The sequence below is a fragment of the Podarcis erhardii genome, assembly GCF_964252035.2.
Source record: "Podarcis erhardii genome assembly, chromosome: 4".
NCBI lineage: Eukaryota > Metazoa > Chordata > Lepidosauria > Squamata > Lacertidae > Podarcis > Podarcis erhardii.
In genome coordinates this window covers 82,853,297-82,876,497 of record NC_138508.1, presented here as the reverse complement: position 1 = coordinate 82,876,497, position 23,201 = coordinate 82,853,297, and the positions used below count along the sequence as shown (strand labels likewise).

Sequence of the window (23,201 nt, the reverse complement as noted above, 5' to 3'; positions counted from 1 at the left end):
AATTGCAGTTACTTAGGAACAGACCAGTGGTTTGTCCTCCTTTTGCTGGTATCACCCAGCAAACTAAAGAAGCTGAACTCAGGCTCCCAACATGGATGAAAAGGTCTAGCTTGCCTTTCTATGAAATCGGATCCATTTCTACTCCATGTAAGGAAACAGTAAGGTTTTCACTGACATAAAAACAAATACATCTCTCCATGTTTAAATCTCTCTCTCTCTCTCTATATATATATATATAAATCATAAAGTAGGAAGGGACCCTGAGGATCTAGTCCAACCCCCTGAAATGCAATAATGTGCAACTGTCCCTTATGGGGATCGAACCTGCAACCTTGGCATTATCAGCACCATGCTCCAACCAACTGACCTATACAGCCCTGTCTCATTCATTGCTCTTAACCTCAATCTCAATATTGTTTATTACTCAACAAACTTGTTACGCAGAAAACCACAACTGGAAGCCCATTTGAATCAGTTAATAACTAACATTAAAGAAAATAAATAATTCAGAACAATAATAAAGCTGAAGACAAAAAAGGTTGTTTGCCCAATATTTTTTACCTAGTCTCCTACACAATTTGTTTGTGACTGACCCTGCCAAGGCCAGTCTCATATCACTGTGACTGATACTGTTTCTGCTCTCGGAACATGATCTGAAGTTTCTTTTTTATACTGTTTGTATTCTAAATAGTTGGATAGAGTTGCGCCTGCCTGGAGTGCTTCACTTTCAGGCAGATAGCTGGGATATAAATTTTAAATAAATAAACACCAGTCCACTGCGGACTTTATGAACCTGCTGCTTTTGCTGGCCATGTAAGTTAGCAAAACTGGCCACATAACGTACTCACTAGGCTGCGTTTTGCTTGGTGAGTTCAGATTTCTGCAGGCTGAGATATTCCCCCGGCTGCTTTTATGTTGGTTTTCATTGCAGTGCTTGTGTTGTGACCTTGGCTGCCTTGATTTATAATTGGTTTTAGTATTTTTATCATTTAAATTTTGTGCTTGCTTTTTTATTTCTGTAAATCGCCCAGAGACAGAGACAAAATATCAATGTAATGAATAAACTAGTGTAACATGTTTTTGTCACTGTTATGTTATTTTATCTCAATATCCCAACTTGTATATTATACACTGAACTTACAGGAATTATATTTCTATAAAGAAAGCAGGGCGTGCATGATTATTCCTTGTTTTCGTTTTTTTAAAAATATACAATTAAAAAACGCAATTAAAAATCTGAGGGCAATGCAGAGCAATTCTAAAATACAATTCTAAACATGGTTTCAAGCTCAAGGAACATTTTACTTGGCTGAAAAAGTCTGGCCTTCAAAGGGTAATCTTACATTAAAAGCACTGAAAATCCTATAAACCAAGTTTTGATTCGTCATATTTATATGCTTCAAAAACTATGCCACCCCTGCTTATAGAATGAAGTGGGCTCACTCTAAATGCAGAGGAAAAGAAATCAGTGAGACAGACAGACAAGAAAGTTTCTGGGTTATGATTTCCATACAGTCCCCATGGAGCACAAGTAATATTACATTTTAATACATCTTCATTTGATTGTTATTACTCTGCCTCCCGGGAGGCTAAGCCACTGCCTGGATCTTGGCTGTTTTCAACCCATCAAGTTAGTAACATTGCTCTAATCAGATGGAGAATTAAGCTGCTGGATTTGTGCCTGGATACAGCCTTTCATTCACTAAGAGATTAGAAATGAAGCAAAGACACACACAAAATCAAGACACATGCCCCTCTTCCAAACAGAATGCAAAATTGCTTTTTAAAAGCAAGCGGAATGTACTGCAGTGAAACCACAGGTCCTAGGCATCAGCTACCAATTGTATTTTTAAGCGCTGGGTGATGGTGTCCACTTCAACCACAATCCCTCCCCCTTTTAAAATTTAATATTAAATATTTTGGGCTAAGCTAGCATAACTCAAGCAATCAGTTAAGATTCGATGTAAAAAAAAATATGGAGGATCTATTTATTGCAGTACCCTATACAAGCAGCCCTGTAAAACCACCATGTACAGCTGGGTAAGAAAAAATACTGGTGCTTTGAAATGCAATTTAATTGCTTTAAATTTTGTACTGGTCTCTGTGTTCATGCCCCTCTTCCCCTCCATTTTATTTTCACAATAGCCTTGTGAGAGAGCTTAGGTTGACCCATCACCCACTGAGTTCCATGGCTGAGTGAGGATATGAACCCAAGTCCTTGTCCAATGCTATAACTACTGCACTCTAGATATCACACACTCCCAGATGAGTAAATGGGATGTAGTTTTCCAGGTCCACACTCCCATGCAAGTCACATGACACGCACAAGATCATAGCCTTGAAAGGTGCTTTTTTTCCCAGGAAGAGATTGTGGCACCCAAAAATGCTCACTGTGCGAAACAAACAATGGAATGTCCCACTTTTATCAGAGCTGTTGGATTTCGAATACCATCCAAAAGCATTCATGGTACTTTACCTATATATTTGGTTGGTTCAGTTTCACAAGCTGCTTCTTGGTATTTGTTGTGACGATATAAACCTATTCTTGGCAGTGGGATAACAAAGCTTAAAACGTTAACCATCTCCTACCCTAAACACACACACACACACACACACACACACACGGGTGATGGTGGTAATGTGTCTTGGCCTAAGAACTAAGGTTTTTAAAAGAGATGACAGTGTTTTGAATGGTGCTGTCTCCTCCTATAGTCCTCTTGTATCAGATCAAACAAGTTTTTGGAAAGAGTTTACACAGAGGTATAGCTTCTCTGGGGATGTGGGTGGTGCTGTGGGTTAAACCACAGAGCCTAGGACTTGCTGATCAGAAGGTTGGTGGTTCGAATCCCTGCAACGGGTTGAGCTCCCGTTGCTCAATCCCTGCTCCTGCCAACCTAGCAGTTCAAAAGCACATCAAAGTGCAAGTAGATAAATAGGTACCGCACTGGCGGGAAGGTAAATGGTGTTTCCGTTCGCTGCTCTGGTTCGCCAGAAGCGGCTTAGTCATGCTGGCCACATGGCCTGGAAGCTGTACGCCGGCTCCCTCGGCCAATAAAGCGAGATGAGCGCCGCAACCCCAGAGTCGGCCACGACTGGACCTAATGGTCAGGGGTCCCTTTAAGGCTTCTCTGAGCTTAGTACATATGTGAGCAAAAGCAGCTAGGACAAAAGTTACCATGCCAAGGAACCTGCTGCAAGGTCAACAAAGTCTTCTCCTGGGAGAGCCAACTCTGGCTGTTATCCTCAACCCACCTCATATTACGTCTTCATCAGCATTACAACCAAGCGGCATGTCATCCAAAGAACTGCCAAGGCTCCTCTAGATAGTTAAAGCCCTATTTTCAAGAATTTAGGTTCTTAAAAATTAAGGTTCTTAAAAGCTAAGGCAACCTGCAAATGTGGGCTATTATCCAAATTTCAGCAAATGCTATCCTTAAAAGACAGATCAGTAAAAAAAAGGGGGGGGAATCCTAAGAGGGGGGGAAATCACCAAAGCTTTAGATACAGTTATAGCAAAAAGAACTATTCTTGATGCAAAGCTGTGCTTGATCTAATGTGAATTCACAGGATTATTGAGTACACGGTCTTAACAAAAAATAGAAGTGTGTGTGTGTGTGTTTGCCATGGGATTGCATATCTATAACATAGCTGCTGCCAGTTGCTTTTGCCTTCATTAAATGCTTTCCTTGGTAAAGCATCAAGTAATTACTTCTTCTTACACATGTGTTATCTAATTTTACAAGACAGATTTAAAAATACCCAGAACCACACAGACTGAAAAACTACAAATCAAGGTGCTTGTTTCTGGAACAACTAGAAACTGCACATAAACCAGCTGTGGTGATCTGAGCACAGTGTTTTTTTTTAATTAAATGGTATTAAAGTTGCTTTTTTTCTTACACCAATCCTCTGATCCCAGAGCTTCGAGAGCCTGGAAGATGTAGAAGAAACTCATTTTAAGCACATTGAGTTGCTCCATTGCTGTGCTTGTTGATCCATGTCAAATTTACGTTGGGGAAGGAGCGCGTTTCCTTGTTTGTTTAACTAACAAAAATAAGCAACACGCCATTTTAAATTATACTGAATCCTGAATTCAAAGTGCTTTCTAATGGTATCAAGAGGTGAATCAACACATAGGTCTTGCTGCTCATAAAGAAGACATTTCTACTGCTGATTTAACATTATGCACATGCAACCAGGGAGCTGAGGACCAGAGGACTCATTCCTTCCATGCAGAAGGTCCAGACAATTCACATGTTTCCATACTTCTGAGACCATTCAGTACAGGGGATGCCAATGCCAGGACCCCCTCCAGCTGATGACCTACCACCACCTACAAGCCCACCCAACAATCACCTACTTCTCAGTGCCCTTTGTCATGTGTGTCACGTGTTTTCTTAAGACTGTAAATGCGACAAGACAAGTGATCATGAGCCCTCTTCTCCTGAATAGCCCCCTTCCATCCACCTTCACTCTGAGAACTGGGTTTCCATGTGTACATTGCAGTCCATGCCAGGATCCTCCACATGACAGGGGGAGCCCATTTTAGTCAAGCAGAACCATCCTGGCCCTCCATTACATGAAGAAATGCATGCAGTGTTCATTGGAAAAGGGTTACGGTTGCAAGCACAGGTCATCTCTCAGCTAACAGTTTTCTCCTCCTGAATTTCAAGATGCTTATTCAGTGGCACGAGGCCAGACAGGGAGACCAGAACATGGTAGCTTATTTCTTCTGGGTGTCTTGGGTGCAACTATTTGTATAGGGTGTCACTAATTCAAGTTAGAGCTCCACAGCTCATACCCCCAGGTCCACAATGGTCTCACTAGTTTTTTTGTGTGTTTTTTTACAGCCAAACCTTGTTTTTTATTTTTTATGGAGACGCACCCCAGGAAAAGGGCTGTACAGTGGTACCTCTGGTTGTGAACGGGATCCGTTCCGGAAATCCAGCCGGATCCTGAGGTTTTTGCAACCGGAGGAGAAGCGGTAGACTGCTTCTGCACATGCACGCATGGCGGTAGACTGCTTCTGCGCATGCGCACGGCGGTAGACCACTTCTGCACATGCGGCAAAACACTTCCAGGCTTGCCACTTTCACAACCCAAAGTTTACGTTACCCAAGGGTAATGTAGCGTAACGTAAGCTGAAGTGCTACTGTATTTGTTTTCTGCTCTACACAATAACCAGCTTCCCCAAATGTTAACAAAGACTGCACAGCAATGACACCTGTTAGCTTAATCTATTGTGCAGCCTTTTTCTTGCCCTCCATATGGTCCCCTAAATGCCACACATACACACACAATTTAAAGTTTTTTAAAATAATAATAATAATTGGAAGTCTACTTTATGAAGAGTGTTAATTTACACAATCCAAATGTTCCATTACAGCTAAGAGTTTTCTGCATTGTTGTTTCAGTTAGTGTGTTCTCGCTATCAGGAATTGCTCCTGGGAATGTTTTCACAGCCTTTTGAGATGGGAAGAAAAACCAGAATTGTGTTCGTAACAAGAGATAGTGCTGCAAAACTCCCACGAGAGTCAACACCAAAGTTCTCTGATCCCACAATGCATGTGGCAGTAAGTAGCTTTGCTGAAAAGAAGGTCAATCCCCTTTTTAGAAGTGGAGCAGCAGAATATAATTAGAAGCAGAGTGTTCCACTGATTCCAATGGAAATGTACTCTTTTGTCTTTGTAAATTCAAGACATTTTTAAAAAATAATTAATTTACTTTTAAAACCTGACCAAAGCTCTGTCGATCTACCTTTTCTCCTGTACTGTCTCACCACTGGGCACACCTTGTATTGCTGTTCATACCCTCCCCTTTTTTCAGATATAGGACAGCAAGTATGTCATTGCTCACCAATAAGTATCACAGGCACTAGCAATCTGCAAATACTCATGCAGACTCTGCTCATACTGCTTTCACAAATGCAAGCACGACTAAGAAGAGGGGAAAGGAGAATCGCATTTCCCTAAAGGAATTTCCTTTCTTTTAAATGCTGGAAAAGATACATTATCCAGGAAAAAAACAATGAAAAAGGAATGGAGGGAAGGCACTAGGCTTAAGGGGAAAGGAATCTGGATTTCCCCTAAACTTGTATGTTTCTCACCTGGAAAGGCCTTTATTGGCACAATGAAGCATTTACTTTTGGGTAGAGCCATCCAAACCCAGCAGATACACCTCCTTATCCGAAGCTTACTGCTCACTTTAGCCAGGTTGAGTACAGCTGAAGGGCCTCAAGGTTCACAGGGGATCTGCAGTGCTTTGGATCCAGAAAACTCAACGCTGCAAGCACTATGACCTGAAACACCTCTTTTCCAGGACTCTTGTTGCCTCCTGCCACAGTGGGAGCTTACCACCCTATTAGGTACAGCTAAGGTCCCCTGATGGAGGCACCACCCAAACCAGTGGCCCATAGAGGATGCTACGCACCATTGTTCCCTGATATCACCATCAAGGGCTGGTGTCTAAAATAGACAGTGTGGAAACAACACAGGACAGGAAATAGAGAATAAGATGGGCAAAGATGTTGGTTGCAGCTCGGGCTGACGATGCAAAGGTTAAGCCAAAGCCACACAGGAAAGAGTGGCATTTATCAAAATGGCATTATCAGCCTGCTCCCACAATATATCTGTTCTGAACATCTTATACCTGACTTAAGTTTTCTGTGCAACTCAAACGCTGCCTTTGAATATATTTGAGACACACTGACACAATAAAAAGGAATCGTCAAGCTTCTATTTTTTTTCCTCTCTCTGTAGGACCAATACCACAGTTTATGTGCTGAAATCCGCTATATATGTTTTCTATAAACAAGCCAATGGAAAAACCTGCCGTTTCTACATGCTGTTTCTTCATACTAGAGAGAGTTCTCTCTTTATATTTTTATATACCTCAAGCTTGGAAAGAGTCCAAGAAATACTTCCCAACCCGTTCTATGATATTTTCGTAAACCTTCAGCTGAGCAAAAAAATGGAGAAAGCGAATTCGTATTTGAGTTACACCAATTGTTCTAAATGATGCATGGGTTTGTCCATGGGAAAATGGCTGCCTTAAGGGAGCCTGGGAAGATATTATCCGTCCACAGATTTGCCCTCAATGATTTCCATCTGCATCCCCTTAAATCTTCTACAGTTTTTTGCTAAACCTCTCCCCTCCTTTCCCCCTCTTAATAAAAAGGTTAGAATAAAAAGTTCCTGCGGGGAGGGGGGGGGTGGAAAAAAATATCGCAAACTCCTTGTGTGCAGTCTACTGTCACTAATTGCATGCAATGATATTAATGACCCAGTAATTGCTGTAAGAGTGGCACTGGAGTGGAAAACATCATCTTGAGGCAGGGTTCATCTCTAGGTGGTAGGACATCACCATTGACAGAGTTAATGCCTAGTGACATTTTAGAATATAACACTACAGATGAGAAAATGTGCCACTCGCACGGCTCTAATGGCTTAGATGGACATGACGTTATTTGCAGTGACCGCAAGAGTCCAACAGTAACCCCAATGCAGTGACACAGTAAGGGTTTGCCCTACAGATGAACCTCATTCCTTTCAGGGGAGATATTCTCTACTATAACAATCTAGTGCAATTTTCCACATGTTTGCTTCAATAAAAGAATACCTTCATCTCCCGCTTTTACTTCTAGCAAAAACAGAAGCAAGCTTTATTGCAGAACACAAAAAGCTATTTAGATCCTCTGGCCATTGTCTATCAGACACACAAAAATGATTTGGCATTTTAAGTCTCCAGGTCAGTTACGGAGCCTATCAAGAAAGATAACACAGTTATTTTTCCTTGCTTAACAATAAGCAACCTCCTTGTAACATTAAATAATATAAACATAATATTATTTAATATTACAAGGAGGTTGCTTATTGTTTTCATGCTTTGTAAATGAAATTTCGAAAAGCAATAAACAAGTAAAAGAGAGAAGTTTAGAACAGCTGTGGTTTTACGGGTTATGTACTGAAGAGGTTTATGCCCAGAGTTAGAAACATATTTTAATTAAGACTGATCTCAGAGGAATCAGAATTCAGTGGTATTTTGAATTTTGACCTCACTTCCCCACTCAAGTAGAGCAAAAACTCCACCCCCAGTTTGCTTCAGAGAATAATATTAAAACAGGCTTATAAGCTGGTACATGGATTACTGAATATGCATCAATATTTTTGCCTTTATCATTAGTCTTCATAGGAGAATGAACAATTAACAAAAATCAAGTTTCTTGCGTACAAAAGGCAACACAGAGCAGCAAAGCTTACCCTGCCAACCATCTAAACCTTCATGACAACCCACTAGTTCATAATCTTCTGAAATTTAGTAGAATTGGCTATGAACAATGCAACCTATGTATATTGCCTATCAAGCAGATAAGCAAAGTTTTATCAGTATGCTCTGTACTGTCGCATCCTTAAATATTTTAGGCAGAAATCACTGCCCCGGTAATAAATTTGGCTTTCTGCTACATAATCAAATGCTGAAAATGCACACAAAACACTTAGGGAAAAAGGGATAAAACTTCAGCCCTCAAAAGCAACATGCAAGCGGGCACCATCTTCCACACATTGGAAGCAGCACCCTGAAAGGTGCTATGTGACAGGCTCTGTTTGCAGGACTCCCTCTGCCTTCGCCGGTGGGGAGGGGAGTATGGGAGAGCTACCTCTTTCTCCCAGGAGAAAGAGACAGCTCACTCCCCCCCCCCATTCCCCAAGAAAGAGGTAGCTCGCCTGCCCCCCCGCACTGGCTGAGCAAGCCCACCAGCCCCTTCAGCACATACACAACGAGCCGGAGGGACGGGGCAGTGAAGTGCAAGAGACGGGGACTTCTTTGAACACAAGCAGGAAAAAGATCGGCGCTGCTCAGCTGGGGAGCGTGAAGCCTGCCGCTCTCCAACTGGGGGAGCGCCCATGTTTCTCTGGTTTGCACACGAGCAGGAGAAGGATCAGGGCTCCTTCAGACGAGGGTGGGGGGAGCACTTTAACAGAGCCTCCATCCTGCCACTGGTAAGTAACAGAGGGACTCTGCAGCAGTGGCAATTTCACCAGCAATATACTGCTGAGTGAAGCAGTCATCACAGACTGCCCCTCATATCAGTCCTGGGCGATATATCAATATATCGCCCAGGCCTAATTACACTTTAACAAAATATAATTGATGCATTGTTTTTATGCAGAAAATGATATATATCAGTATACATCAGTATACTGCTGCAAATTGTGTCCCTTGATATTTTGAGTTGGCAACTATTTAAGACTTTAAAAGGTTCCTACAAAATAACATTTTTATTTTTAAACAATGGCACTTTACTCATTTTTTCAGTCATTTCTATCATGGTGCAGAAATAAGGGGGGGGAATAAATCAGTGCTCATTTTGGAATAAAAATAATACTCATTATTTTTGGCACATGATTCCGATCTCTGTTAAATTAAACATAAATGAAATACATCAAGGCAAAAATTATATATAAAACTTGCAGGTGGAAATCTATAAATGGGTTTTGCTATATGTGGGGTTTGCTCCGATACCAATATTCATAATAGCACCATATCATCCCATATGTACACACACACACACATATAAAACTTCTGCTTGCCCATATCTATGTAAAGAAACATTAAGCACATTTCCAAAACGTATTATGTTGCTCATTTAAATTTATTCTTGCTCTTCTTTAATGGGCCTACTCTTTAGCAGGATGCAAATGACTCCCTTTGATTTAATGAGAGTTCTTCAAATCCCATAGCAAGAGGGAAAGGGCCTTAGGGCACTCATTTTGCAGAGTTTTACACCAGTAGTTAACTTTACACATGGGAGTAGTCCTACTTAAGTCACAGAGATGCTTTATATACATAAAATTAAACCTCTGTGTGTGTAAGCCTTTGTAACACAGTGGCTTAAGTTATTTATTTTGTTTAAAGCATTTTAGTTCATTTAATGCTAATCTACATAATGAATATATAAAAGCTCCTTAAGCAGAGAAATGGCTTTCTCCTTTGTGGCATCATTTTATCCTTGGCATTGTTAAATCATTTACAAAGCAGAGCGTGTGGGTGGGGGAATGCTATAAATAAACAGAAGCTGGAATTATTCAACTACATATGATAAAATATTAAAAACCCTTTCAAGTCTGAGCAATTCCTAAATAATAATTCTTCCTTTCTAAGCCATCACTCCTTGTTTCCTGTCTCCTTTCATATCTAGTACACGTTAGCGAGTTTGGAGAAGGGGGGGTTCATTTTTCGCTCAGTGGTTCCCACCTATTAAGAAGCAAATCCATCCTGTCCTCTTATTTGCCACACTTGGGAATGAAGCAAGGGGTACTTACATATTCCTGCTGTACTACCATTCCAGCTAGTTTTAAATGAGATGAGCAGCCAGCACTCTGCCTAGATAATGGCACCTTAATATGAACAAAGGCAATCTACAGCAGCTCCGTTCAGTTTATAGGACCTATGTGGGTTGGGAAGGGAGACCCAGCAGACTGAACCTCCATTAGCCTCACCAGCTTTGTACAGGAATCTGAAGCTCTGCAAATCTTGGGAGGGGGGGGGGAGACCCAGTAATTTTATTTGTGAAAATTATATTTAATTCCACCGCAGCTGAACAAGAGTCCCTTTAAAAGGCTCGCAATAACTGACCACCTTATATCATCTTACAGTTAAGAGGGGCTGAAGGTAATTTGTTTATTCATTTGGAAGACGTAGGTAGGAGAAAGAGAGCAAGGAATGCAATTTGCTGACCGAAGGTGGCTTTCAAGATAAGCGTTTCCCTACTGCATGGAGGGCAGGCTATAGCCACAAATGTTCCGTTTCTGAAAGTAAACACAACTTTATTCTTTTAAAAATAAGGATGATAATGCAGCTGTGGAAAAAACAAATCAGCTCAGTCTATTGAAACAAAACAAGGCATATGGAATCAACTGAGAGAGGGTGTTGTTGGGCAACTGTTCAGAAACCAGTAATAACTTTTATTCATATATATACAGAGAGATATTGTTATTTATATATTGCAAAAAGAAGCGGAACTGTAGTTTCTTTGTTATGCCTCAATCCAAAAATGCTTCTTTATGTTTTTATATTACTTTACACCACCCAGACATGAAAGGGGGGTATATACATATTTTTATAAATTAAACTCAGGGACAGGATGAACCGCCATTCCTAAGATTTGTCTCAAAACTCATTTTTTCAGATAATTTTTAAAAAGAAAAGAAAACTGAGAGCATGCAGAAGCTTTATCACTTGACATAGTGCACACCACCTTCGACCACAGTAGATCCCCTGATACAGTAAACAAAATGGCCAAGTCACTGTGTTTTGTTCTGAGCTTGGCTGCTTCTATTTTTGCCACAAGCCTTCCCCAGTTTTTTTGGTTTTTTGTTTTTTAACTGGCCTGCTTTCCTGATGTGTGGCTGTTCAGATGCTTAGCAAACACAAGCAGCATATGAATAAAATGTTGTCTTGTTAGCTTTGTTTTGCAAAAGCGTGTTTTCTATTGCACAAATGTAATTTAGGAACTGACCAAATAACTATATATGTATATGTGTCTTATGGGGGTGGAGACATCAAGCAGTGAACCGAAGACTGTCCACTAGGAAACAAAACAACTTTATGGCCAGTTGAAAATTCCATCCATTAAATAACTTGACTTTAACAAGAGACACAAAACACTCTTTTTTAATACAGGCCAGGTTGATTACACCCCTCGACTTGATCCTAGGCATGTTTTATCGGAAGTTGCTCAGAGTTTAGTGGGACCAGCAGACATAAGAATTTATTCCATCCAGGAGGATTTTCTGCTGTTGTTGCAAGTTCTGCATTGTGCATAACCTTTGTTTTTCTTTCTGTTAATCTTAGTCAGAAGGCAGTTACAAAAATGGGTCACTTGAAGAAGTTGGCAAAAAAGAAGAAGGAAAGCCATATATATTCTATTTGGCTAGCAAAGCCAGTGGTTATCTTAAGAGTATGCAGATGGCAGCTCCAGATGTTAAACCATGGCGATGAAGCACTAGGTCCCTCTTTCAAATGCCGTATCAGAAGTAAATATATATTCTTGAGTGACTGTTATCACTGCTCTTACATACTATGGAACCCACATGAAATTATGTCTCCAACCCAAGAAAGGTTCATTTATTATGGTTTGGACTAGATCAACATCTAGTAATGAGAGAGCAAATGAGAGAGCTAATTAAGACCCATAATTAGCTGCCCATGGGTCCTTTGTGTGGAAGGGTGGAACATAAATTTAATAACTAAGCAAACTGGAGCCTGGTCTAGAGATGTGGTTTTGTCAAACTATCTGAGAAACTGAACAGGAAAATCCAAGGAACAACTTCTGTTCTAGCAACCTGTCAATAATCCCACTGCTTGACAATATCCCAAACAAACTGTGTTTTCTCACAAGCCCAAATTGATTTGTATCTATTACTTCACAATGGGGTTGGAGTACCTGTGCCCCCCCCCAGATGTTGCTTGACTGCAACTCTCATCACCCGTGACCACTGGGCCATGTTGGCTGGAGCCAATGGGAGCTGGAGTACAACAACATCTGGAGGACCTTCAAATTAAGATAATCAACCTGGCCTTCAATTAATTTTTGGAAGGCAATTCATTTAGTAATATTCATTCCTGGGTGTGTGACTAAGTGGAAGGCTCTGTGTTAAAGGGTATGACATGTGTTAAGTAACCCTGTAAATTCTCCTTCAGGCTTCTGTTGAGGTACTAAGACCAGAAAGATTTTTCTTAAAGCATTGAATTGGACACTCATAATCCCAGCCACATTATACAAATAGTTGATACTGTTTTATCCACACAGAAAACTCTCTACACGTTTCTGTATTATTATTATTATTATTATTATTATTATTACTACTACTACTACTACTACTACTACTATTATTTCTTTCCACAATTGTTTGCATCAAATGTGGCTTAATTCAGTAAAGGCATTTATGATATGCTACATCAGCCTTTTGCAACCTTGGGGTCCCCAGATGTTCTTGACTACAGCTCCCATCATCCCTGACCACTGGCCATGCTGGTGAGGGGCGATGGGAGTTGTAGTCCAGCAACATCTAGAGACTAAAGCAGGCACCCCCCAACCTTCAGCCCTCCAGATGTTTTGACTACAGTTCCCATCATCCCTGACCACTGGTCCTGTTAGCTAGGGATCATGGGAGTTGTAGGCCAAAACATCTGGAGGACATCTGGAGGGCCACAGGTTGGGGATGCCTGGACTAAAGGCTGGGCTAGACAAATGACTATTTTAATCTCTGCCAGAAAAATGGTATGTAAGTAGTGAGTCGTTGATTTAAATAAAAGGGGACAAGAATAGGGAATCAGAACTACTCTAGTACCTCAGCTGAAAGATTTTGGCTCTCCCCAATTGTGAACTAGTGTTGGCAGTTCCATCAGGCTAAATGAACAGTTTCTATCCCACCTAGGTGACATAAGAACTGTAACTTTATGAACTGATCCTTAAGCTTCCCCCCCGCCCCGCCCCGCCTCCCATCTCATTTTTTTAAAGTGTTGTGTCTTTTAGAGTTTAAGCGTGATGGTGAGGACTGTCACTTATGCTCATCTTTACTATTCTGAGAGGGGGGTTTTTTGGATAAAGAATGGGACAATTAAAAAAAAAGAGCAAATTTCAAAATAACCCTCCACCTCGACTGCAATTTGTATTGTGATGGAAGAGCTGCCCAGTTTTCAGGCTGGTGGAAAGTTGAGCAGGAAATGACCTCTGCATCTTTCTTCCTTGGGCCCTGATTAGTTCAAGGTCCCAGAGGAATTCTGGGCTTCCTGTTCCCAGCTTCTCTTCCATTGGGGGGGACAGGCAGGGCCTCCAAGAAAACAATAATTAATGAGATAATCTACCCTAAAGTAAAGACTAATTCTGTACCAATTTAAGAAAATGATGATGATGATGAAAGGTTGATTCCATGCACAAGCAACTGAGATATGCTTTCAACAGCTATTTATGTTTGGATATGGTCTTTTATCCCATGTTTGTGGGGGTTTTCTCGCACCTGAATTACAACACAGGCGGAGCAGAGGCGTCGAGCCACAGAATGGGCTTGGAAACAGACTGAATTAAGGTAAATTAGTCTGAACAGGTTCTGTGAACATCTGAGCAAGTTACGTAGTCACTCCTACTCAATAAATGTGCAGAGAATGGAACAACACACCAATTCCATTACTCATCCTCATTCCTGTCTTTCTTCTTAACTGGTGGCCACATCCTTTTTCTCCAAAGAATGAACAAGTGGTAGGGAAGCCACATTTCCCTCAGAAGCTCCCAGCATTACTTCACTTCAGCCACATGTTCGTATCTGACGCCTACAAATAATTACTTCAGGTATTTGTTGGATAAAGAAAGCCTTTGCACACTAATTCTCTGGTTGAAAATTAATTCATTACAAATACAAAAAAAGTTGTTGCTTTTGTTCATAATAGGTTTGGGACTTTTCTTTCCTCAAGGGAAAAGGGCTGAAGTTCAGTGGCAGAGCATGAGCACCGCATGAGGTAGGTCCCAGTGTTTAGATGAACCAATGATTTGACTCTGTGCAAGACAGCCTCCTATCTTTCTTCCTAAGGGGAAGCAGTACCTGCTGTTCCCCAGTCACATACCCTTCATGGAAAGAACAATTATGGCTGACAATCCAAATATTAAAAGTCCTATTCTTGGTGCTAATACAGGATCATAACTGGACATCTGGAGGAGTTGAGAAATGGAGGGAATTTCTAGCATGTTGGTGTCCTGTTTTTGTGAAGAAAATATATGCCTCACTAAGTTTCAGCTTTGGTCACAGGTGATCTGAAACCAGACCTTTAAGGCACCACCAACCAATCATGCATTGCATCCTGCCAAGACGTTCCTATTTCAAGTAATATGTCTTCCTGAGGCATTATGATAAATCTCGTACCATATCCAAGGCACCAGGCTGAAGGGACAGTGAATTCTGTAACCCCTAAAGAATGTCCTAATCCTCCCGGAAATGTAATGTCTATTATACCTTATTGCCATAATGAAATAATTATACAAAAATGAAGAAAATGAGTCCTACTTATGGATTTACTCTGAGGGATTACTGACACAGATACGACAAAGCTGACAGTCTACCATGAAGTTCCGTTTGTGTCCATAACTCTCAAGTCATAATTAAAATGGTGCCATTTATGTCACAGTTGGCCTACTGTGGAGAATTAATCCCCCTAGCATTAGATAACTGAAATATTTCATCCTCAGAACCAGCTATTTGAGCACAGACAGACGTTTTTATGTTGCACTTTTTCATCAGGCCTACTGGCAACTGTCTCTGCTTTCGGCGCTGCATTTCTCACTCAAGCAAAATAGAAATTCCCTTGCACATTTCTGGAAAATGTCACAGGCAACAGCAGGGAGCACTACCCACCAAGACAGCGCAGTGCATTTTTACAACATAATCTTACAACCCAGCAAATTGCATTTTTAAATATTCCACATTCGTTATTTCATCAACTCTCTGATTGCTGCAGGTTTTAATTACACTGAAGTTGCTGCGACTATTTTCCTGTTTCTTATTTATAAATGAATCTACTAGAAACAAGGAGAATGAATGTAACTCTGAAATAGCTACTTACTTTCATTGCTATTCCCCATGCCCAATTTTCTCTATTTTTCAGTTATTATGAATATTTGAAGTGTTCAGATTTCTAGGACCCACAGCCTCTAAGCTCAGCCTCTGCTCTGAAATGCTGGCAATAGCCACCTGCCTACCAGACCAACCTCAGGGGTTCCACTATGGCAGTTATTTGCCATGCTGCTTTCCCCAGGCAAAGGCTGGCAGAGAGGCAGCTATGCACCATTCTAATCAGGGCCAAATTTAGGTTTGATGAGGCCCTATAAACCATGGGTAGGCAAACTAAGGCCCGGGGCCCAGATCTGGCCCAATTGCCTTCTAAATCTGGCCCGCAGATGGTCCAGGAATCAGCATGTTTTTACATGAGTAGAATGTGTCCTTTTATTTAAAATGCATCTCTGGGTTATTTGTGGGGCATATTATAATATTTTTTCAAAATATAGTCCGGCCCCCCACAAGGTCTGAGGGACAGTGGACCGGCCCCCTGCTGAAAAAGTTTGCTGACCCCTGCCCTAAGCTGCTGGAGGTAATGGGGCCCTTTAGATGTCCAGCTGTCCTTTGTCAACAACAAATTGTCGCTGTTTTTTGTATTGAATATATACTGAACTGAAATACAATTCAGAAGTATATTAATAGTGAAATAATTTAATATTAGATAACAGGTACAACAGCTTGACCTACATTCAACTGTGCTGCGCTGCAACGTGCAGCTGAATGCTACATGTTTCCATGCAACCAGTCCATGCAGAATGTAGGCATCCTATATGAAGAAATGAGCAAACCAGTGATATCTTAGGGAGCAGGCTAGCAGGCGGGATCCATTACTTACATCATAGGAGCCTACAAAACACTGTTGCTGTATGCAGGTTTTATTTGATTTGTTTTTTATCTTATTTTTTTCCTTTAGTTTTTTTGGAGGCCCCCAAGAGAGTGGGGCCCTAAGCTATAGCTTGTTTAGCTTATATGTAACTCTGGCACTGATTCTAACCCTAACAGACATCATCAGAGAAGGACTGTTAAGACTGCACTCAAAGATAAGGCCATAATTCGGAGCTTTGTTTAACTTTCACTATGGGTCCTGCAAACAAAACAATAGAGTGGGGAAATGAGAGCACATTGGTGCTGTAATTCAGTGCCCACCTGTCTGGTAATGTCCTACTGATTTCAATGAATTAACCTTCAAGTAAGTGTACATTTCAATTTTTAGCTATTTCCAACTGCATCTTAAATGAATATTTGCTTTTTTAAAAAGAAAAGGTAAGCCAGCTTGATAGGACTTATCCTGAAAGGCAAGGCATGCATAAAGAAAAAGAAGGCTGTAAGTCTCCAGTTTCTCTGAAGCTTTAGAGACGGAACACTTAGGATTATGCAAATAGAAACCAAACCCACTTTTTGATGTAAATGATCAATTTGTGAATTATCTACCAAGGTGATGTTTTAGGAATTTCTTATTTTTTTTCCTACCCAGAAAGATTACTTCACATCTTGAGCTATTTCTCCTACTTCCCCCTTCTTCTATTTGCTTAAAATTAGGATTTACAAAACTGTAATATATTATACTTAATTATTGCTGTTCACCATTCAATGCACAGTGATTGACATACCATATTTCAGAGGGTGATACTGTAACATTAAAAAATAATAACATACATACATAATGTGTACTCAAGGCTTTGGGTAAATGCAGAACTGCTGTTTCTGGCGGTGCCTTACCCCTCTATACATTGGTTGGAACCAGATTAAGATGCCCATGTTTTCCATAAATTGCATTATGAGCGTTGCTACCACAATTACACAGCTCACATCTATGAAAACCTGGAACCTTTTCATTAATAAATAAAAAAAGCTCTAAAGCAGCAGGGAGTTGGTTAATAATAAGCTGCCATGAAAATACTTTAAAGAAAACAATATAAATCCTTTAAGCTTCTTACTTGATTGAATACAATGAATAAATTAAGAAGCAGCAAGACAGAAGGAAAAGGAAACAAAAGTCATTGTTCACTTACATATGATGTAATAATCTTTGTTTCTCTGAAATTCCAGTCCCCAGAGGTTAGGGCTGAATTCTTGAAACTTGATGGTAAACTTAACATCTTGATCAGGCTTGGCACAGTTGAGCAGAGGTGTGTTGTCCTTTTTAATAGTGCAACTATCTGCTTGGTCTTTATCAACCATATAGACCTTATAGTATTCATACTGGCCACTAGTTTTAGAGTCCACCTTCGGGCATATAATATCCAGTTTGTCTCCGATCTTTGGGTATAGTACCAGTCCTTGTCCAGGATGGAATCTAAAAAGAATCGGGGGGAAAGAGAAAATGTCAAGACACTTGGAAACATATTTTGAAAAGGAGGCAGCAAAGGGAACAAAATACAGCTTGAAAACTTGGGGAAAAACCCACACCTAAGTTGCTAAAGGAAATGAATGGGACAGGAGCTACAGGCCACAAGACCTCTATTTCGCACACAAACCCCACTTTTTAAGGCTGCGCACTCCTTAGCGGCTTAAATTCCCCCCTGCTGCATTTCAAGTCGCATTTGCACATTGCTGTGCACACTACGAATGTCTTCACCCAGTGTACATTTCCTGATTAGTTGGCCCTGCCCTGCAACACCCCCCCCCTTGAACTCCTGCTCATGACGCTGTCATCTGCTCTTGTCATCTGTGCACGCACAACGGCTGTCCCAAATGTGCACACCTCAGCTTAGCTGCAAAGTGAATGCTCCTTATGTTTTCAACTAGGAAGGAAGTCCATTGAGGGGAAACGCATCAAACAGTAGCATTTCTGAAGAAACCACAGGGTAGATATGGATTGTGGCTAACATTATGTGCGTATGGCTTCAAGACCAGCAGTGGGAGTCCACTGGAACCAGACTACACAGTGATGGGTATAAAAGAGGTAAAAAGCAAACATCCTTTGAAATGAGAAGGAAATGTTCTTTGAAGCGGGAAACTTCAGTTGGCGGATATTAAGCATCCTGTTACCTGGATTGCCAGTAGTACAAGTAAAAAGGATCTGGGGTCTTAGTACACCACAAGTTTAGAATGAGTCAACAGTGCGATGCAGCAGAGGCAAAAAAAAGAAGCAAAACAAAAACAAAAACAGAAGCATAGTATCCAGGTCAAGGGAAGTAATAGTCCCACTCTATTCTGCCTTGATCAAACCACACCTGGAGTCTAGTGTCCAGTTCTAGGCACCAGAAGGATGTTGACAAGCTGGAACGTGTGCAGAGCATGGTGACCAAGATGATCAAAGGCCTGGAAACCAAGTCTTATGAGGAACAGTTGAGGGAATTGGGTATGTTTAACCTGGTAAAGGGGAGACATGATAACCATATTCACATGGAGGATGGAGCAAGCTTCTTTTCTTCTGCACTGGAGGCTAGGACCCGAACCAATGGATTCAAGTTATGAGAAAGGAGATTCCACCTAAACATCAGAAAGAACTTCCTGACAGCAAGAGCTGTTGGACAGTGGAACGGACTCCCAGGAGAGACAGTGGACTCTCCTTCAAAGAAGCTTTAAAGCAGAAGTTGGGTGGTTTAGTTGAGATTCCTTGCATTGCAGGGGTTTGGGCTAGAGGACCCTCGCAGTCCCTTACACCTCTACAATTCCATGATGTTAGCCTTGCTCATGGAAGCAATCACCCTAGAAAGCTTGTTAAAGTTACGTTTCTCCAATGCGACGTAACCCTCATAATGGTGTAGGTGGGGTTTATGTTGCTTTTCAGTGATATCACAGGCACTGTCTAGGGCAGATGCTGCTGCTGAAGCTAAGCAGGTCTGGGTCTGGTGAGTGCCTGGATGGGAGACTGCCTGGGAAGCCATTCATGAGCTGCATGATTTAAGGAAGGTATGTGATAAATGTGCTAGATAATTAAATGTTACAAAGAGCAATTTCAACTGCAACAGAGGCATTGGCTGGCCCCTTCCTAGCCTACCATATGGAAAGGCAGTGAACCAACAGTTGCTTCAGCTTCCAGGCAATGGATACACATCTGACCTCCTTTTGTCCACAATACCTCCCTCTGCTTGCTGATCTTTTAGAAGGCTTCCAACTCATCTCCTTCCCTCCTTCCCTCATTCCTCTCGTTAAAAAAAAAAAGGAAAGAAAAGCTTTGCCTTCCCTTAAAACTAGGGCAGGTCTACGTAAACCATTAAAGTGTGCACTGTCTGGTATCAAATGGTTATCTGAAATATTTCAGATTCCTTATCGAGTTGGCTACTCATCAGTCAAGCAACCGGCTTCATTTTAATGTGGTGCCTTAAACAAAATAAACGTTTCAAAATTAAAATAATTGCTTGTAATATTGATTCAAAATGAAGACACGCTCTCGTAAGCAACCAAGGCCACTGCAATCTTTCTCCCCCACCCCCATGCCTGGATGCATGTGTTCCAATTAATGCCAGGAAGCTGCTCTTTAGAGCTATGGATACAATATCCCCCTAATACCTACAGCTGAAAGCCTCCTTTCCCTCTTCCTAAATCTTTCCTGTCAGCCATATTGCTGCAGAGATCTTCCTTAATAGAAAATGTCTCTGAAGACTGAAAGGAATGGCTTCCTAATGAATGGCCCTATCCAACAGCTAGCATTAAAACGCAGAGCAATCTTTCTCCCTCATATACACAAACAAACAAACATTTGTGCTTGCTCCATTATGAAACCTTAATAATTAAACCAGAGGTTCCTGTTATCTTGCACTTGATTAAATATGCCTACCAACAACTTGCCCCAGCCTTCCCTGACCCTCCCATGCTCGCCGATGGGAGTTGTGGCCTACAATATATGGATGGCACCAAGTTAGGAAAGACTGCCTTAGGATACCCTCCAACATTTATCTGATGAAAGCAAGTACCGTATTTTTTGCTCTATAAGACACACTTTTTCCCCTCCAAAAATTATGGGGAAATGTGTGTGTGTCTTATGGAGCGAATGCAGGCTCCATGGCTTCAGCGAAAGCAACGCAAAGCCTCCGAAGCGCAGCGGGACTGTTCCCGCTGCGCTCCTGAGGCTTTGCGTTGCTTTTGCTGAAGCCTGGAGAGCAAGACTCTCCTGGCTTCAGGGATAGCCGCCTGAAGCCTCCAGAGTGCAGTGGGAGCTCCCGCCACGCTCCAGAGGCTTCGCGTTGCTTTCGCTTAAGCCAGGAGAGCGAGAGGGATCAGTGCGCACCGATCCCTCTTGCTCTCCTGGCTTCACTTCACTGGAGAGGCACTGCGCAGCTTTCCCTCTCTGCGCAGCGCCCCTTCAGCAAAGCAGGAGGAGAAATGGAAAGGGCTCCATTTCTCCTGCCACTTCGCTGAAGGGGCGCTGCACAGAGAGGGAGAGTTTTTTTTTCTTGTTCTCCCCCTCTAAAACTAGGTGCATCCTATGGTCGGGTGTGTCCTATAGAGCGAAAAATACGGTATGTCCTAAGGAAAAGCGGGACATTGCTGCATCAAATCAGAAACCAAGACGGCTTCTGTAAATCCGGGACTGTGCCTGGAAAACAGGGAAACTTGGACTGTGCCTTAGCATGCACATAAAAAGGTGCATGCAAGAAGATGGTGACGATGGTTCAGAGACTCTTAATTGTGGGTTTGTGAGCTAGAAATGGATCTCCGCTAGCCTAAAAACTGTTAAAAGGTTGCAGAGATCACCGTTTTATTTTATTTTTGCATCTTCGCCCCCAAAACAATCTGTCTGTGCAATCCTGTGTATGCTTCCTTGGAATTAAGTCCCACCAAGTTAAAAGGGGCTTGCTCTCAGGTAAGGGGCTTGCTCTCAGGTCTTAGTACACCACAAGTTTAGAATGAGTCAACAGTGCGATGCAGCAGAGGCAAAAAAAAGAAGCAAAACAAAAACAAAAACAGAAGCATAGTATCCAGGTCAAGGGAAGTAATAGTCCCACTCTATTCTGCCTTGATCAAACCACACCTGGAGTCTAGTGTCCAGTTCTAGGCACCAGAAGGATGTTGACAAGCTGGAACGTGTGCAGAGCATGGTGACCAAGATGATCAAAGGCCTGGAAACCAAGTCTTATGAGGAACAGTTGAGGGAATTGGGTATGTTTAACCTGGTAAAGGGGAGACATGATAACCATATTCACATGGAGGATGGAGCAAGCTTCTTTTCTTCTGCACTGGAGGCTAGGACCCGAACCAATGGATTCAAGTTATGAGAAAGGAGATTCCACCTAAACATCAGAAAGAACTTCCTGACAGCAAGAGCTGTTGGACAGTGGAACGGACTCCCAGGAGAGACAGTGGACTCTCCTTCAAAGAAGCTTTAAAGCAGAAGTTGGGTGGTTTAGTTGAGATTCCTTGCATTGCAGGGGTTTGGGCTAGAGGACCCTCGCAGTCCCTTACACCTCTACAATTCCATGATGTTAGCCTTGCTCATGGAAGCAATCACCCTAGAAAGCTTGTTAAAGTTACGTTTCTCCAATGCGACGTAACCCTCATAATGGTGTAGGTGGGGTTTATGTTGCTTTTCAGTGATATCACAGGCACTGTCTAGGGCAGATGCTGCTGCTGAAGCTAAGCAGGTCTGGGTCTGGTGAGTGCCTGGATGGGAGACTGCCTGGGAAGCCATTCATGAGCTGCATGATTTAAGGAAGGTATGTGATAAATGTGCTAGATAATTAAATGTTACAAAGAGCAATTTCAACTGCAACAGAGGCATTGGCTGGCCCCTTCCTAGCCTACCATATGGAAAGGCAGTGAACCAACAGTTGCTTCAGCTTCCAGGCAATGGATACACATCTGACCTCCTTTTGTCCACAATACCTCCCTCTGCTTGCTGATCTTTTAGAAGGCTTCCAACTCATCTCCTTCCCTCCTTCCCTCATTCCTCTCGTTAAAAAAAAAAAGGAAAGAAAAGCTTTGCCTTCCCTTAAAACTAGGGCAGGTCTACGTAAACCATTAAAGTGTGCACTGTCTGGTATCAAATGGTTATCTGAAATATTTCAGATTCCTTATCGAGTTGGCTACTCATCAGTCAAGCAACCGGCTTCATTTTAATGTGGTGCCTTAAACAAAATAAACGTTTCAAAATTAAAATAATTGCTTGTAATATTGATTCAAAATGAAGACACGCTCTCGTAAGCAACCAAGGCCACTGCAATCTTTCTCCCCCACCCCCATGCCTGGATGCATGTGTTCCAATTAATGCCAGGAAGCTGCTCTTTAGAGCTATGGATACAATATCCCCCTAATACCTACAGCTGAAAGCCTCCTTTCCCTCTTCCTAAATCTTTCCTGTCAGCCATATTGCTGCAGAGATCTTCCTTAATAGAAAATGTCTCTGAAGACTGAAAGGAATGGCTTCCTAATGAATGGCCCTATCCAACAGCTAGCATTAAAACGCAGAGCAATCTTTCTCCCTCATATACACAAACAAACAAACATTTGTGCTTGCTCCATTATGAAACCTTAATAATTAAACCAGAGGTTCCTGTTATCTTGCACTTGATTAAATATGCCTACCAACAACTTGCCCCAGCCTTCCCTGACCCTCCCATGCTCGCCGATGGGAGTTGTGGCCTACAATATATGGATGGCACCAAGTTAGGAAAGACTGCCTTAGGATACCCTCCAACATTTATCTGA

General features: G+C 41.7%; 1 protein-coding gene across 2 annotated transcripts in view; it reads right to left on the bottom strand.

The window, feature by feature from the left end:
* The window catches only part of EFNB2 (ephrin B2), a 58,468-nt gene that overhangs the window by 10,145 nt on the left and 25,122 nt on the right, over positions 1-23,201 (bottom strand). For both annotated transcript variants that reach the window (XM_081858290.1, XM_081858289.1), the window contains exon 2: positions 17,621-17,904. In XM_081858290.1, coding sequence (XP_081714416.1) covers positions 17,621-17,904 — 284 coding nt within the window. The remainder of the gene's footprint in view (positions 1-17,620; positions 17,905-23,201) is intronic.